Source organism: Rutilus rutilus, assembly GCF_951802725.1.
Source record: "Rutilus rutilus genome assembly, chromosome: 13".
NCBI classification, from domain to species: Eukaryota; Metazoa; Chordata; class Actinopteri; order Cypriniformes; family Leuciscidae; genus Rutilus; species Rutilus rutilus.
The window spans coordinates 4,128,448-4,144,717 of NC_140218.1; the positions used below are offsets into that span (position 1 = coordinate 4,128,448).

Consider the following 16,270-nt stretch of genomic DNA (forward strand, 5'->3'; position numbering starts at 1 on the left):
GAGTGAGACCTCGCAAAGATTACACCGATATTAGATTTCTCGAACATTGCACTATGCCTGAAACTATGCCGAAAACTGTCAAAAAATCATCTGGTATCATGGTTTAGTTGAATTTTAAAACACTGTTTTTCTTTTTTTTTCTTAAAAATTATCTTGTTTAATCGTGTATTCAGTCCATATTTATCAGGTTGATATTTGTAGAAATAAGCAAAATACATTTATAAAGCAAAAAGAACGAGTTAATGGCCTTGTGTCAGAACACAACAGGTCTTTTTATTGTAACTTTGAAAAGTGTAATACAGTATTTGATTTTTACACATGCAGTGTTTTCGCCAACTGACCTACCCCTGAAGTTATGACTTCTGAAGGCCTCTCATGTGCTGATTCGCTGGTTTGAAAAAATGGTATTTTATTAGCTAAAATCATTGTCTTTATTCATAAATATATCCTTATTGGTGTAAAATGACCTCTGCCAATGATCTGACTTATCCTTGTAAGCAAAACATTTCTTATCTTTATTTACATGGGGCGGGTAAGTCCATGGAAGCTTCCATGTCGTTCCGCCATCTTGAAAAACTATAATGGCAGAGAGGGACAAAAAGCACTAGCCTACCTCAACACGTTTCATCAACGCGTGTTCGTTCAGAGCCGGCTGCCTGAGACCAGCTAAAGTGGACAAGGAGATCAGTGAGAGGCGCTTGTCACTACCCCGGAAAATTTAAAAATTTGTAAATATCGGGATGTAAATAAATATCGGGATAGCTTTTACCAGGTGGAAAGAGCTAATGAAGGAGAAAGACTTTGAAAGGGAAGTTGCCTGCTTTCTTCTCGACAGTTAAGTCAAAGTTACGGTCTAAATGACAAGCTTTTTTCATTGCTTGGTTGTGTAAATCATTATATAGGCAGCATAACAGTAGAACATCATGTATAGTTAAACGCGATGATGTGCTATTGGAAGACATGTTGTCATAGCTTCTTGGCACATAACGGCTACCGCAGTTGCAACATGCATTTGAAAAGCGAAGCGCTAGAGAGCACTATTCGTTAAAATGCAAAATACAATTTCACCGCTAGATGGGAGAAATTCTTTTGGGAGAACTAACTTGTAGGGTCTTTAACCAAAAAGTCTCCAAAATCAAGGAGGTCAAAGGGCATGCTTCCTGCTATAGTATCATCAGCTCTCCCCAAAGTCTATTCATACGGCCACCAGACAGATTTTAAACACCGGATTTAAACTTCTACATATATTTTGAGTCAATAACCGATAGTATATTCTCAGTAAAGGGTTTCACCCTGTGTGTTTCCACACTGATTAAGGATAGTTTGGGAGTTACAAGTAAAAATGATATTATACGTGTGATAGATCATAGCTACCAGAAAGATCATGATTTGAATTAAGACGAGTAAAATTAAATATTCGCCAACTTGACTTATGCCGTGTCATGGACCACAGAGGCACATCGCGTCTCTGAAATTGTGTAGTGATTTTCCAAATGATACAAACTTAGTGTAAATAAGAGCAATGTAGAGTCCTCGGATTTCTTAAAAACAACACAACAACAAAACATTGTGACAAACTTTGACAACATGTTGTATGGACAAAAGATCTAAGATCTAAGACGCCTATAAGCATACTTTTTTGCTTTATTTATTTATTTCATTTTTGAAAAATGTACAAATGTAGTTTTCTGTGATGGTCATGTTTAGGTGTACATGATCGAATATGCAGTTACGGTACAAAAATCATTATGGCTATGGAAAGCCCCCACCATAAAGATTGAAACCCCAGCATGGACAAAAAATGCTGATTGAATCTTTTCATATAAATGAGATTTAAGACGACTAAGTACAGTTTTTCAACCATCTAAAGATTTTGAACAGACATTGTTTAATAACAATTATACTTTAGGGTCACCGTTAAACAAAATCATTACAGTAATCTTCTAAAAGATAAATAGAAGATATGAATGTATTCAAACTTTAAAGATTTCATTTAAACAGTCTTTTAATTTTAAAAGATCATATTTAAACTTTTACGATTATGCTTTGAAATAAATTTAGTACGAACAAAACTTTGGCTCTGGAAAGGCGTTAGCAGACTAACATTACATACGCTGTGACATGATGCACATAGAGATTAGTTCATTTTTTAGAACCGTGTGTGTGCGCGCGTGCAATACAGCTTAGAAATTATATTAAATTATTTTATAGTTTTCTGTGATGGTCGTGTTTAGGTGTACATGATCGAATATGCGGTTACGGTACAAAAATCATCATGGCTATGGAAAGCCATCAAAATTGAAACTCCACACGGACGAAAAATTATGTATAGTACAGTTAAGTACAGTTTTTGAACAGACATTGTTTAATTACCGTTACACAAAATCATTACAGTAATCTTCTAAAAGATAAATAGAAGATATGAATGTATTCAAACTTTAAAGATTTTATTTAAACAGTCTTTTGTTTTTAAACGATATCATTTAAACTTTTAAGATTATACTTCTCATAAATAAACTCAGCACCTGATATCCCGATCGCTGAATTTGTGTGACTCTCTGACACACACACACACACACACACACACACACACACACACACACACACACACACACACACACCCTTTGGCTGGTGCTTTTTGAAAGCTCCGCAGGTCAAACGCTGGTGTAAAGAGAGGCCAGAGGGCCCTGATTTCTAAACATGTAAGATGATTTTTTATTTTCGTGAACCCGTTTCATACATTGCGTTGTTTCATGAGCTGTATATGTTTTTTCTTCAACTCTCTAAACATTTAACTGATTGTTTCATAACATGTAGACCTATGTTTTTTCTTCAACTCTATAAACATTTAACTCATTGCATTTTTTTTTTTGTGAATCCATTTTATTTAAACTGGATAGTTCTACATTTATTTCAACTTTTTGTGTGAGGTTTTAGTAAGATCTTTATTTATATTCTTTTAAGTAAGATGATTTTTTATTCTTTTGTTTATCTAAAACTGAAAGAATTGGTTTCAGTAAGATGTTATTTTATATTATTTGTGTGAAATATACATTATTTGATAAAATCTCTGTTTCTCACTATCACTGTGCTCTGGAATGTGGAGGAGCAGAAGTAGGGGGATGTCAGAATGCGGAGGGCGCGCGCACCACTCAGGCCGGGGCTGTGCTGGAGAGGCGCTTCAGTAAACACTCTGTGATCTTTTGTGACTCCATTTTATTTAAACTTTTTGAGTGAGGTTTTAGTAAGATCTTTATTTTATATTATTTATATTCTTTTAAAAGAACTGAATGGCTTTTCAACATTTGTGTGAGATAAACTTGCATATTCACTCTAAAAAATGAAACATGGCTGTTGTTGAACCAAAGAAATGTAACTATGCTCAAATTAAATAATGTTCTTGTGTTTGTGCATTAAAACTAAAACAGTTGTGTTGACAGAATTAGAAAAAGTCATTTCTCAAATTTACACAACTCACTTAAGTTAAAGGGATACTCCACTTTTTTCGGAAATATGCTCATTTTACATCTCCCCCAGAGTTAAACAGTTGAGTTTTACCGTTTTAGAATCCATTCAGCCGAACTCCGGGTCTGACGGTACCACTTTTAGCATAGCTTAGCACAGATCATTGATTCTGATGAGTCCAGTAGCATTTCTTTTAAAATGACCAAAGAGTTTCAATATTTTTCCTATTTAAAACTTGACACTTCTGTAGTTAAACCGTGTACTAAGATCGACGGAAAATGAAAAGTTGCGATTTTCTAAGCCTATATGACTAGGAACTATACTCTCATTCCGGCGTAATAATCAAGGAACTGTGCGGCTGTACCATGAGTGCAGCAGGCGTAATGATATGACGCAGCGCCTGAAAATAGGTCTAATAGGTTAGACAAACTTAGTCCCGGTCACGTTGGAAGAAGTTACCGAGCTGGGGACTATTTTCAGGCGCTGCGTCATATCATTACGCCTGCTGCACCCATGGTACAGCCACACAGTTCCTTGATTATTACGCTGGAATGAGAGTAGTTCCTAGCCATATAGGCTTAGAAAATCGCAACTTTTCATTTTCCGTCGATCTTTGTACACGGTTTAACTACAGAAGTGTCAAGTTTTAAATAGGAAAAATATTTAAACTCTTTGGTCATTTTGAAAGAAATGCTACTGGACTCATCAGAATCAATGATCTGTGCTAAGCTATGCTAAAAGTGGTACCGTCAGACCCGGAGTTCGGCTGAATGGATTCTAAAACGGTAAAACTCAACTGTTTAACTCTGGGGGAGTTGTAAAATGAGCTTATTTCCGAAAAAAGTGGAGTATCCTAGCCTGACGTCGTCATACTCAATTCTAGTCAGAATGTGAGTCTGATACTTTTCCATAGAGATTTGATTATGGGGCGTGTCTCAACCAAACCAGGAAAAAAAAAACTCTGCACTCAATTGGATAGACCTACAACCAATCAGAGCAACGGAGTAAATGACGCATGTTCTTCATTCATATTTTCAACCAACAAAATGTCGCGGCTCTCTGTTCCTCTTTTAAAATGAATGCGCTGTCGATATAACAGACGCGATGGCGGAATCTACACATGATGTTTCATAAACAAAGTTCGGGAGGAGCACGTACAAATAATCAATCCAATATAAACTTGTCATCAAACAATACCATGTCTAACGTTACCCTATCTATCAGCATGAGGAAGCATATTCACTCTGTAAACTTACCTAACACTCCTTGACAGTTTTTCAGCATCCCTCCACCACCCCGAATCCTCACTCTTGTCTTGTTCTCTCACAACCAGGAATACGGGGGAGCATGGCTACCGAGCCCACAGCCCTCTCCTCGGACAGCACGTCATATACGCATTTATTCTATCGACTTGTTTGTGTGAAATCTTATAAACGCATTTATTCTATCTGACTTATTTGTAAATGTGAACTCGTGAAATCTCAATTCTCCAGCAGCAGTCGTCTTTGTTGTAAACTAATTCAAATCAAGCGCTCTTTGGTGACGTGGACGATTACGTTGCATTGCTTCTTCTTCTTCTTCTTCTTTGTTTTTAACGGCGGTTGGCAACCAGCTTTTGGTGCATTACCGCCCCCTTCTGCTCCGGAGTGTGAATCAGACAATAGGCTTACAATCTAGTTTCCACATAAAAAAAAAAAAAAAAAAAAAAAAAAACACTTTCATTCATTACCCAACACACTTACCCATATCCCTATTTTATCTTCATAACCTATTGAACAAACCAGTTTCCCTTAAGAAAGTTAACAATATCCTAACCTGGGCTCTATCACCTGTTCAACACTCCTTTTAATGTTAAATCCTGCACCCCTATTTCCCTCAAATTATTCCTCATTGTTACTCTCTGTTCCTCATACCTCCTGCATCTTATAATTATGTGCTCCACTGACTCCTCTTCCTGACACCACTCACACAAGCCTGTCTCGTGTTTTCCTATCATTTTCAGTGATCTGTTTAAAGCACCGTGCCCCAGCCTTAACCTTGTCACTACAGTTTCCTCTCTCCTGTGCCCACCACCTAACCTATTTATTTTTACACTCCTTTGAATTTGATATAAATGCCTTCCTTTCTCCTCTCTGTCCCACCTTTCTTGCCAAATTTGGTTAGTTTTTTCCCAGATGATACTTTTGACCTCTGCTTTACTTATTTTAATTTGCATTTCTATATTTCCCTTCTTTAAAGCCCTCTTTGCCAATTCATCCACCTGCTCATTCCCTTTCACCCCTACATGTGCTGGAACCCACATAAATTGTACCTGTCCTCCTTGATTTGTTATTCTTGTTACTGACTGAAGGACTTCATATAATACATCTTGACGGCTAGAGTGAAAAGACCTTAAACTCTCAAGGACTGAGGATGAATCGGTGCATATCAGAACCTTTTCTTGACTTGTTTTTTCCACCCACCTTAACGCAACTAATACTGCCACCATTTCCACTGTATATACTCCTAAAAAATCAGATGTTCTTCTATTAATTCCTATTCCTTTAGCAGGTATTGCCACCCCATATCCTGTCACTCCTGTCTCAGGTTTCTTAGAACCATCTGTATACACATGTACAAATTCTTTATAATCTTTATTTATAAGGTACTTAAATGCATTTACCAAATCTATTTGATCTTTTCCATCATCTTTCCTTTTTAATTCTAACAAATACCAGTCAATATCAGGCCAAACAAGTAACCACGGAGCCACCATTGGATATACTACAGTAGGGCTCATCTTCATATAAAATACTCCAAATTCTCTTGCTACCTCGTTGCCTATTCTACTAAAATTCTCTCCTTTGTAACTTGCATTCTCCCAGGTCTCCTGCAACACTATTTTTGTGGGGTGGAACTCATTATGACCCTGCAAATTAGCCCAATAATTTGTCATCAGCTGCCTCCTTCTAATTGCTAACGGCATTTCTCCCATTTCTACCTGCAGTGCAGGTACTTACGTTGCATTGCTCATCTGTCCATCATCGTATAAAGCCCGCCCTGACAATTTGATTGGTCCGAACAATTTTTGTTCGGGCATAATAGCTCCTCAACGGAGCGAGTCCAGACCGAACTTCCCGACCAAAAAATATTGTGGGCGGGGTTCGGGCTGGCACCCAGGCTAGGAGTATCCCTTTAAATGAACGAAATGCAGTTGTGTTACCGCTGCAGTACCGCACTTTGGTCAACAGGTGGAGCTATATTTGCGCATGCGCAAATATTTCAAAGAACGTTAATGCGTAGCTCATCTCTTAGCACTCGTTCTCCATTTTGTGGGAATCAAATCATGCTCAAACGGAGGCTGCAATCAACATTTTGTATTTATCTGGACCAAAAGGTGAGTTATTTTACTTCCTATCCTTTAATATTGAGGCTGTCAGTAAATTAGAATAGTCAATCGCTGTTTTTGTTGGTAGGCCTATTTATTGAAGTTGCTTTAGCACTTGTCCTCAAGTGGTGTTGTTAGCTGCTAGCGGTTTTTAGCTCTTATGTGATCTTTTAAACTTGCTGAACTTTGATAATATTTGAATTCACCCATACAAAAAATGGCAAATGACCTTATTTTTTTATAAAATTGCTAGTTAAGAAGAGTTTCTCCATGTTGTGCCCCAATACAGCAGTTGTATCTAGTTTTAGTATACATTTTAATAACTTCCTTAATGTTGAGCATTTTTATTTAATGTCAAATAATAACTCTGAAACTTTTGAAACACAGAATGCATAGGCATATGGCAATAAACACGTTTGACACTGACTCGAGTAAGATGGCATCTACTGTAGCATCTGGTAAGCTTAATAGGTCATCCAAAATAATTTTACTACAGTTTATTTTAATTTTTTTGTATTATTATTATTATTATTTGACTCACATCTTCATTTTTGTTTCCTCAGAATTTTGGAGTCCTGCATGTGACGTGCATAGATTGTGGCTCTTCTCAAACATCCAGATCTAAGCTTTTAAAACACTTCAGGTTGGTACATGGACACAGACAAAGTTTTAAAACATGGAATTCGCTGTGGTCCCACATATGCTCAATACTTGTGCAGGTTATCAAGGTGCTGATGGACAGAACATTTACGCACAGGAGACATGAGATGATCGAAGATCTGCGTTTCGTCACTGAATTTAATAACAGATAGCCAGCACTCTTTAGAGGTCTTGCACACCTGAAGTCTTTATAATGTAATGTCATCTGTGATGAATTACTTGGATGGTTATTGTATGCAATTCCAAATTATAAATTGAAGTATTTTAGATGTAATTCAGATAAATGCTGTTAAAGAAATACTGTTAGTCTTGGTATATGATAATATTGTAAAGACTCAAATTTATCAGCAACCAACCTGATTTGTCCTTTTTGTTCATTTCTGAACCCAGCTCCTCAAAAATTTCAAAAAGACAGAAGGAACAGCGGTAAAGAAGATCATAAGCATCCTATCAGTTATGGATCTGGTATGTTCTGTTATATTCTTCATCATTTTTTATCTGACAATAATTCACTATAGATTAAAATAGTATACCCAAAGATGAACATCATTTACTCTGCTTCATGTCACCGAATCCCTTTTATTTTTCGCTTTTCTAACTAAAAAGGTAAATTATGTGGTTGTACTGCTCATTTCTGTCCATGCAATTAAAGTCAACGGTGAGTTCCTGTTCTGAAGCTTCTAAAGTCACATGCAATTGTTTGATGCTATAGACCAATTATAGGTTTGTAAACATCCGGGATGCGCGCGCATCGTGGTTGCAGAAAGACCGTTAACAGCTGATCATTACACGGATACGGAAAAGAATAATACTATAATACTAATAGTTCGGTTTAATACATTTTCATATACAATTTTTATATATATTTGAGTTTATATTTAATTTTCGGAATGTTCTCCGCGTATTTTAACAGTTTGTCACCCAGTGATAAGAACTGTTATAAAATGAAATTAACGTTAGTGAGTGGGATACATCTTACAGATCCGTTTGCCATAAAACCTTCTGAATGGTTTAACGATGTAACGAAATGGCCAGCCATCCAGTGGCCAGAGATATACAATTATCTTATCGAAACTCCGAGTGTATATACCCGGGAGAAGTTAAAAGCGTACAAGTCGCTTGATGCGTACAACTTTGTTCTGTGTGGTCACGTCCAAGACATACAATTTCATGATTATCAAGTTCAAAACTTCGTTGTGCTGAAGACGGAGGTTCTGCCTAGCCAAAGACAGAGTAAGAAGACGGAATTGTACAAGGCCTGGGTTATCGTCAACAAGACAAACAACTGTATCCTTACTGCCAACTGCACCTGTATGGCTGGGTATGTAACCAAAATAAGATTACTATATTACATTTTCATTATTTACCCATTTCAGTCACTCTCAGCAATTCAATCAAACAAAATGTAACTTCTTATTTGCTGAAATCATAGATACAACTGTTGTTATGTATAGCCTAAAGCACAATGTAAACCAGTGTGTTACTATTATACAATTTTGTGCAGGTTAGGGTCATGCTGCAGTCATGCAGCTGCACTTATGTTTAAAGTTGAGCTGTGGGTCAGGATGGGAAAGACGGAGAAGTGTTGTACATCAGGGACAAATATGTGGATTAACACATCCAAGAGAGAGGTGAAACCAGCCAGACTGAGTGAGATCAGCTTCAGAAAGGCTAAGAGGACAGACACCCAACTGCAGCCAGTCAGAGTAAAGTGTAGAAAGAACAATGTAAAAGGTAGACACAATCTGAATGTAGAAAAGATCAGGTCGTACATATAACAAGCAGGTATTAATTTGTTTTATTTTATTTAAATGAAAAGGGCAATTAATGGAAAAAGACTAGTTGCAATATTGCACTAATAAAGCTTCTGAGGGTGTATTAGGACATGTTGTTCCAAGGTGTTACATTATTTCTGAGTTTTGATTATTTTGAAGCAATGGAAGTAAATGATTGATGCAAAAACACATTTACTCTACATTACTCTATAAGGTGTCCCAATCTGTGAACACATTGGAACAACCTGTTAAGACCTAAATGTTGTTTTTAACTTTGGCAGTTTGCTGCTTACTTTTGTATCATTTACTGGACTTGAACTACTTATATTTCAATAAAACTACAAAATGGGGATGTTCTCAAACTTTTGACCGGTAGTGTAATTAATGTAAAAACAGTTTTGTTAATAAAAAGTTAAAGTTATAATCAGTGCCATGTAACTATTAATGACATGTAACCAGCTTTGATTGTAGTTTGTATTAAAATAAGTTATCTAACATTTATTTTGTGTATTCAGAACTGACAGATGAAGACATTGCAGACCTGAAAGTATTGGCACCTAATGCAGCTGTGCTCACTAGCATGGACTTCAGTGACACAGACTCCGCATCAGAATCTGAAACAGAGACCGGAGACCTGCCAGAGCCACTCGTAGCTCTGTATGATGCCAATCTGAGATGCCTCTGCCAAAATGAACTACAAGAGAGGTGTGAAGAGACCTTCGAAAATCTGGGGAAGCAGTTAACGAATGACCAGTGTGTAAACCTTGAGCTAGCGACTAAAAATCAGGCCCACTCTCAGGCCTGGCACACACACAGAACTGGAAGGATAACGAGCACAACCCTACATCGTGTATGTACTGTAGTAACCGAGAGCGCTAAAACAAACCTTGTAAAACAGGTAATGCACTACAACAAACATGAGTTGTCCCATGTCCCAGCAGTACTTTGGGGAAGAGATATGGAGGACACAGCCAGAAGAAAATACACAGAAATAATGAAAGCACAACATCACAACTTTGACGTGGAGCTATGCGGTCTTGTTGTGCGGCCAGACAAACCACATCTTGGAGCATCGCCGGATGGAATGGCAAACTGTACCTGCTGTGGGAAAGCAACTGTAGAGATTAAGTGCCCATACAAATACCGTGATGGTCTGACAGGAAGTAGTGAGGACACACAGTTCTGCTTAGACAAAGCACTTAAACTAAAGAAAAATCATGAATACTACCATCAAGTTCAGCTTCACATGTTTGTATGCAACGCCCAGTACTGCGACTTCGTGGTTTGGACAAAGCAAGATATTACCATCAACCGCATCACCAGAGATGAAGAAATGCTGCAAGCAGTCCTGCCTAAAGCTGAAGTGTTCTTTAAACGCAGAGTTTTGCCTGAGCTGTTAACACACACCATGGATCCACTGATGCAAGCACCTGCAGTCTGCTCACACTGTCAAAGGCCAGACTTTGGGATGATGATTGACTGTGCAAAGTGCAAGAATCATTTTCACTACACATGTGCCAGAGTAAGAAGAAAGCTTGTGGATTGGTATTGTGATCAGTGCAAAAAATAACAACTCAGAATGAAATGTACTTCGAAGCAAATTATTTAATACAATACTAATATTTTACATAAAAACACTTAAATGTGCAATAAGTTATGTTATTTACAATAAACAGTTACATAAAGAACTAATCAAAATCAAGCTATCTTCTTGAGACTAATATACATTTACAAAGGTTTGTGTCCACACACAATCACTATATACTCTAAGAGGTCAACCTGTGTGAGTTGATTGATTGATTTAAAAAAGACACAGTATGAAGAGGGCGATAAAAAGACATCATATAAAAACCAAGTAAATAGAAAACAAAAACAATGTAAAAAAAAACCTCTTCAATAAGTGGAATCTAAATCAAGCTATCTTCTTGGGACTATACATTTACAAAGGTTTGTTAATGCTCCACACACAATCACTATATCATCTAAGAGGTCAACCTGTGTGAGTGGAATAACAGTTGTCAGAATTTTAAAATTTTTCCATCTACCTATAACTCTTTCAATGTGTATTCGCACATTAGACAAACGCCTTGATATGTCCACTTCTTGAGCAGAGAGCTGCTTCTTTCCTTTGGTAAAGTGAGGGATCCTAAGGGTGGCACCACGTGTGGCAAGCTCATCTCTAATGGTAAAACCACGATCTGCTAGTATCTCATCATTATGCTCTAGAAGGTCATAAAATCCAGACTCAGATGTAATTTGTTTATCCGAAACCCGCCCGCCCCAACCTGCCGACAGAAAAGTAATGGCTCCTGCAGGTGACATGCCAACCAAATATTTAACAGTGTTGTGGCTTTTATAAGTCGAGTACGTCTGGGCTCTGGAGGTTAAATTTGTGGGTCTGTTGATGAAAATTTCTGTACAGTCAATAATGCACCTGCAACGTTTATATTTGGGTTTAAAACATTTTGGCATATTCTTTAATATTGCATGCTTGCTTGGCCACTTGATGAGAGGCTTTAAAGCCAGAGACATAGCAGGGAGCCAACTTCTCAAAATTCTAGAGATGTCACATTCTGTAACATTAAATCTGAAAGCAATATCCTTGTTGCTGAGCCCTAATCTTAATTTTAGTAAGACGACTAGTAGATGATCCTCCAGGTTCATAGAGCCACGCACAACCTCTACACTGTCTTTAAGTTTGCTAATCAACCACTCAAAAATTACACTTGTCAGACCTGTGAAAAACAGAACATGCACTGCCTTGCTTTTGATAGAGCTAAAGGAAAATTGTGTTTTTCTGAGTGTTGTCTTTAGTTCCTCATTCTCAGATTTCAGTTTTTTTATGTCCAAACGCAGGTTGTCACACTCTGTAGAAAGTTGGCTGTACTTGTGTTTCAGATCATCATGGAGAACCTTTGGGACTGTGGCTTCTGAAATAGAGATTAGATTGTAATTGACTTATAAAAGATACATTGTCACTTGTTTTAGTTTAGCTTTTCTCAATTATTTGATAAGATGTTTTCATCTTATGTTTTAGCACGTGCTAAACAGAATAATGTTCAACTTCATTCACAACACAGTTCTGTTGTATTGAACAATATAAAACAGAATGACCTGATTCATCCTAATAATAGGCTTGTTTGAATTGAACCGGCGCTGCACAAACCGATCGGTGAATGACATCAAAGTACCACAAGAGTGATTAGAGAGTAGACGGCTCCTAAAGGTTTTTTTATCGCTCTTGCGTTACTTTGATGTCATAAACTGATTGGTCTGTGCAGCGCCGAACAAGCCTAGAGACTGCCATTATGAGACAGATATGAGAAGTTCTTACCAATGCAAGGACCAGCAACCGGCTCTATTCTGCAGTCATCTGAGGACAGGCAAGCTCCTGCAGATTCTGATGCAATCTTATCAGTAACTTGGTCTGGTGGTCTGTGGGTGGGTTCATCCCTTTTTCTTTTCCTCTTAAATCTGATATCAAAGATGAGAGCAAACAATCAGTCCAAAACAGTTTAATTGGTTAGTAGACACAAAAACGATCTGGTCTAACAAATTATATTTACAAAAAAGATGTGACATTACTTGCCATACATTCCTTGCATATTGATGCATGCAATGTGATCCCAGTTAGCAACTAAATAAGGCAAAATTGACTATATTTACCTCTCAAGTTTTGCATCACCTTTGTTTATTTCACACTGGGTTAAGAATGAAAAGACAGAAGGGACAAAGTCGGGACTATTGAATTCCATGGATACCTCTCCTGCACAAAAAAAAGTGTATTCTAGTGATTGACAGTACAATAGAGTGTAACAGTAAACTTAGCCTGAGTTTACTATAACGTATTAGCCAAGAACTAACTTTACTACCAAGCTTAGGCTAACTTAGTAACTAGCAAGACAACGTAACCAAATTGAAGGTAAGTTAGCTAGTAAGCAAGTTCGCCTCAAACTTGTACTTTATTCTGTGTTGTACAACTCATTATTAACCGAGTGATGTTGTGTCTATTTTAGCGTAACTGTAAACCGTTAACTTACCTGATATGAAGTGTGAACCGCAGAGTCGGGCATTTTTAATTTTGTCCTCGTTCCAGTCGGCTCTTCTGATGGCTTGTAACCAAAGACGTCTGCGGTTGGCGTTAAAAGGAGTGTGCGTTGATGGTATTCGGTAAAACTTAAGACCACTGTTTACAGATTTACGATTCTGGCATCCGACTGCACAACACGACATTTTTTCCGTTTGTTGTCTTTTGGTCCCGACATGCGCAGTAGAACCTGCGTGACGCCGTGTGACGTAGGGTGATAATTCCTCTATTGAAGCTTCGGAAGAAGAATTCACCATTGACTGTCATTGTAATGACAGAAATGAGCAGTAAAAAATAGGAAAAAAGACTTTGGGAGTTTGAATGACATAAATGTCAGTAAAAAAAAAAAAATACAGAACTTTTGGGTATCCCTTGAATTTTTGTATATAAGCTCTGGAATGTTAATATGTACATGATTTATTCTGTTTTAATTTCAGAGCTTGTTCGTCTCTTTACCCTATTTCTCAGCAGCATCAGATTTGTGATTTATGCACCTACAATTGGAACAGCTCTGACATCCAAGATTATTTAATGGCTTTTCTGTAGCAAAGCTTTTGGTTTAGAACCACTTATTACTTTTATTGTACTGGTTCTCTGAATTTTGAGGCCCTCACAGATGCAGTTGCAGATAATATTTTTTTTGGCTCTTGTAGAAATAACTTTGGCATAATTTGTGTTAATTCTTCTGAACACTGCTTATTTGTCTCATTGTTCAGAATGACACCACTGGGAAAAGGTGAATTCATCTTGAATGCACTTGCTGTTTACCTGGCCCTCTCAAACCTTGTGAAGGAGTGCATGGTAAATTATTTACATTTATAAAAAATATTGGATGTTTCTCTAAAATCAACTATCCCTTTCACCCCTGATCTGTTGTTAATTGTTACTTTATGTATTTTTTTAGGATGTTGAACATGAAGTCCTAACCTCAGTACGCAAGACCACCTTAGGAATCTATGTGGTCAAACATGAAGGAGCAGAGGCTACAGATCCTTACAAAGATGTTGGCATCATGATTTAAGGCATCTAAATACATGACAACCTGAACAATGTGCAGAAGTGTGTTCTTCGATGCCAGGTCTTATTTACGCCTGAAAAATAAACTCTTGAAATCTGAGGTTAGGAACATTTCTGGTCTTTCTATAATGTTGCACTGTTGACTGTTACAGTACTTTTGTTTCAATATCAACCATGTTACATTCCTTTGCATAATAGTCTTGTTTTAAACAACTGATAAATTGTTTGCTGCTTTTTTTGCAGAACACCTTTATAAGTAATGATTGATAAATCCTTTCACCTAAAGGCAATATGCTTTTTTTAAATTATTTATTTAATTATTTTCTTGAAAAGTGAAGGCAGTCTTTACAGAGTAAATATTGTGTACATGTTCACGTTGGAAATGTTTGTAAAAATGTAAACAAAATTGTAAAAAAAGAAAAAGTGAATGTATTCATTGAATAAACTCATAATGAAACTGGATTATTTGTGTTGGTTGAATGTAAAAATATTAATTTTAGGATAATTGAACTTAATTAACTTAATTGTTTTGGACAAAATTAAGACTGTTAACCTTATTCAACTAAACGGTATTGGATTAACCTTATGTAATTAACTTAAGTTTATTGAAATAAATAATGTTACATAAATCCAACATAACCCAGTTATGTGGGACCGGTTGACATAAAATAGTTAATTAAAGCCAACATATCATTTCTAGTTTTTTCAACCTTAGTTAAATTAGCATGAGAACAGTACGTTTTTTCAACTTTAGTTTAATTGGCACGATAATTATTTTAAAGGATAGAATGTTTTTTTGTATGAAATTGTTTAATCACAGTGTCTGAACAGTACGTTTCAGATGTCAGAGCTCAAATGCAAAGGGTGGCAGGGGGAATCCCGTGACACACACACACACACACAGAGAGAGAGACACGAGCGCTTCTTATGTTTTGAGACGGTGCTTTGAGAGACTTTTTTTGTGACTCATTTTATTTAAACTTTTGGTGTGAGGTTTTAGTAAGATCTTTATAAACATTTCATTTATATTGTTTTAAAAGAACTGAATGGTTTTTCAACGTTTGTGTGAGATAAACTTCCACAGTTTATCCTTATCAGTTTTCACATTACAGCCCAGATGCGTTCAGGAATAGGAGGATCCTGTGATACCAGCTTCAAAAACACACGCACACACAGACTAACTGTCATGTTCAAAAGGCTTCAACTTTCTGTTAGATACCATGTCATATTGTTATAACACTTTCTGTCCATATCAAAAGGCTTCAACTTTCTGTTAGATACCATGTCATATTGTTATAACACTTTCTGTCCATATCAAAAGGCATCAATAGGCATCAAACAATCAGACTTTCTGTCAGATATGACATAATTATTTAATCACAGTGTCTTCAAAACCTTCTGTCCATATCAAAAGGCATCAAAAGACTTCAAAACCCGAAACAAACTGTCAACCTGTCAATCAAAAATCAAAACTAGCTGTCAACCTGTCAATCAAAAATCAAAACTAGCTGTCAAAACACTTCAAAGGCCCTTTGATCTCCTTTGATCTCATCTCATCTTCTTTGATCCCTTTGATCCTATGCCAAAAGGGGCGGGCACCTGTCACCGGAAGGGCGGGACATGTCACCGGAAGGGGCGGGGCACCTGTCAATCAATCATTTTTTGACAGGTGGTCCAGGATATCAACTACTAAGGGTTGAGAGTCGTACAAAGTTTCATGCCATTTGGACAAAGAGAACATTTTTTAAAATTCAGCAAAAGTAATTTGTGGGTTAAAAGGACCCCGAAGAAACCCAGAGGGTTAAAGGGATGGTTCGGAGTAAAATTAACCTAGGGTCCTTTGCACCATGACCTCGAGCCAAACACCCCCAGAAGCCTTTTTCCCCTTGGATGAACATT

At 37.0% G+C, this 16,270-nt stretch overlaps 3 protein-coding genes across 5 annotated transcripts in view; 1 reads left to right on the forward strand and 2 right to left on the reverse strand.

The window, feature by feature from the left end:
* LOC311302519 (uncharacterized protein) overlaps positions 1-16,270 on the reverse strand; it is a 1,110,603-nt gene that overhangs the window by 504,015 nt on the left and 590,318 nt on the right. The gene's annotated exons all lie outside the window — the stretch shown is intronic.
* On the forward strand, positions 6,686-14,833 carry LOC311302570 (uncharacterized protein; the record flags this gene model as incomplete). Of its 2 annotated transcripts, XR_014629591.1 has the most annotated exons (7): positions 6,686-6,841; positions 7,220-7,290; positions 7,396-7,475; positions 7,552-7,660; positions 7,883-7,957; positions 14,071-14,155; positions 14,259-14,833. XR_014629591.1 is itself a non-coding variant. In XM_084428559.1 (2 exons), the coding sequence occupies one exon, from the start codon at positions 9,848-9,850 to the stop codon at positions 10,835-10,837; it is 990 nt and encodes a 329-aa protein (XP_084284685.1). In that variant the 3' UTR covers positions 10,838-14,155; positions 14,259-14,833. The 2 variants fall into 2 exon arrangements, 1 of the variants encoding a protein (XP_084284685.1); XM_084428559.1 differs by lacking the exons at positions 6,686-6,841; positions 7,220-7,290; positions 7,396-7,475; positions 7,552-7,660; positions 7,883-7,957 and having other exon boundaries at positions 9,848-14,155.
* LOC311302559 (uncharacterized protein) lies at positions 11,185-13,611 on the reverse strand (the record flags this gene model as incomplete). Of its 2 annotated transcripts, none has more annotated exons than XM_084428544.1 (4): positions 11,185-12,194; positions 12,602-12,741; positions 12,934-13,033; positions 13,308-13,611. In XM_084428544.1, the coding sequence occupies 4 exons, from the start codon at positions 13,609-13,611 to the stop codon at positions 11,185-11,187; spliced, it is 1,554 nt and encodes a 517-aa protein (XP_084284670.1). The 2 variants fall into 2 exon arrangements, with proteins under 2 accessions (XP_084284670.1, XP_084284669.1); XM_084428543.1 differs by having other exon boundaries at positions 11,185-12,197.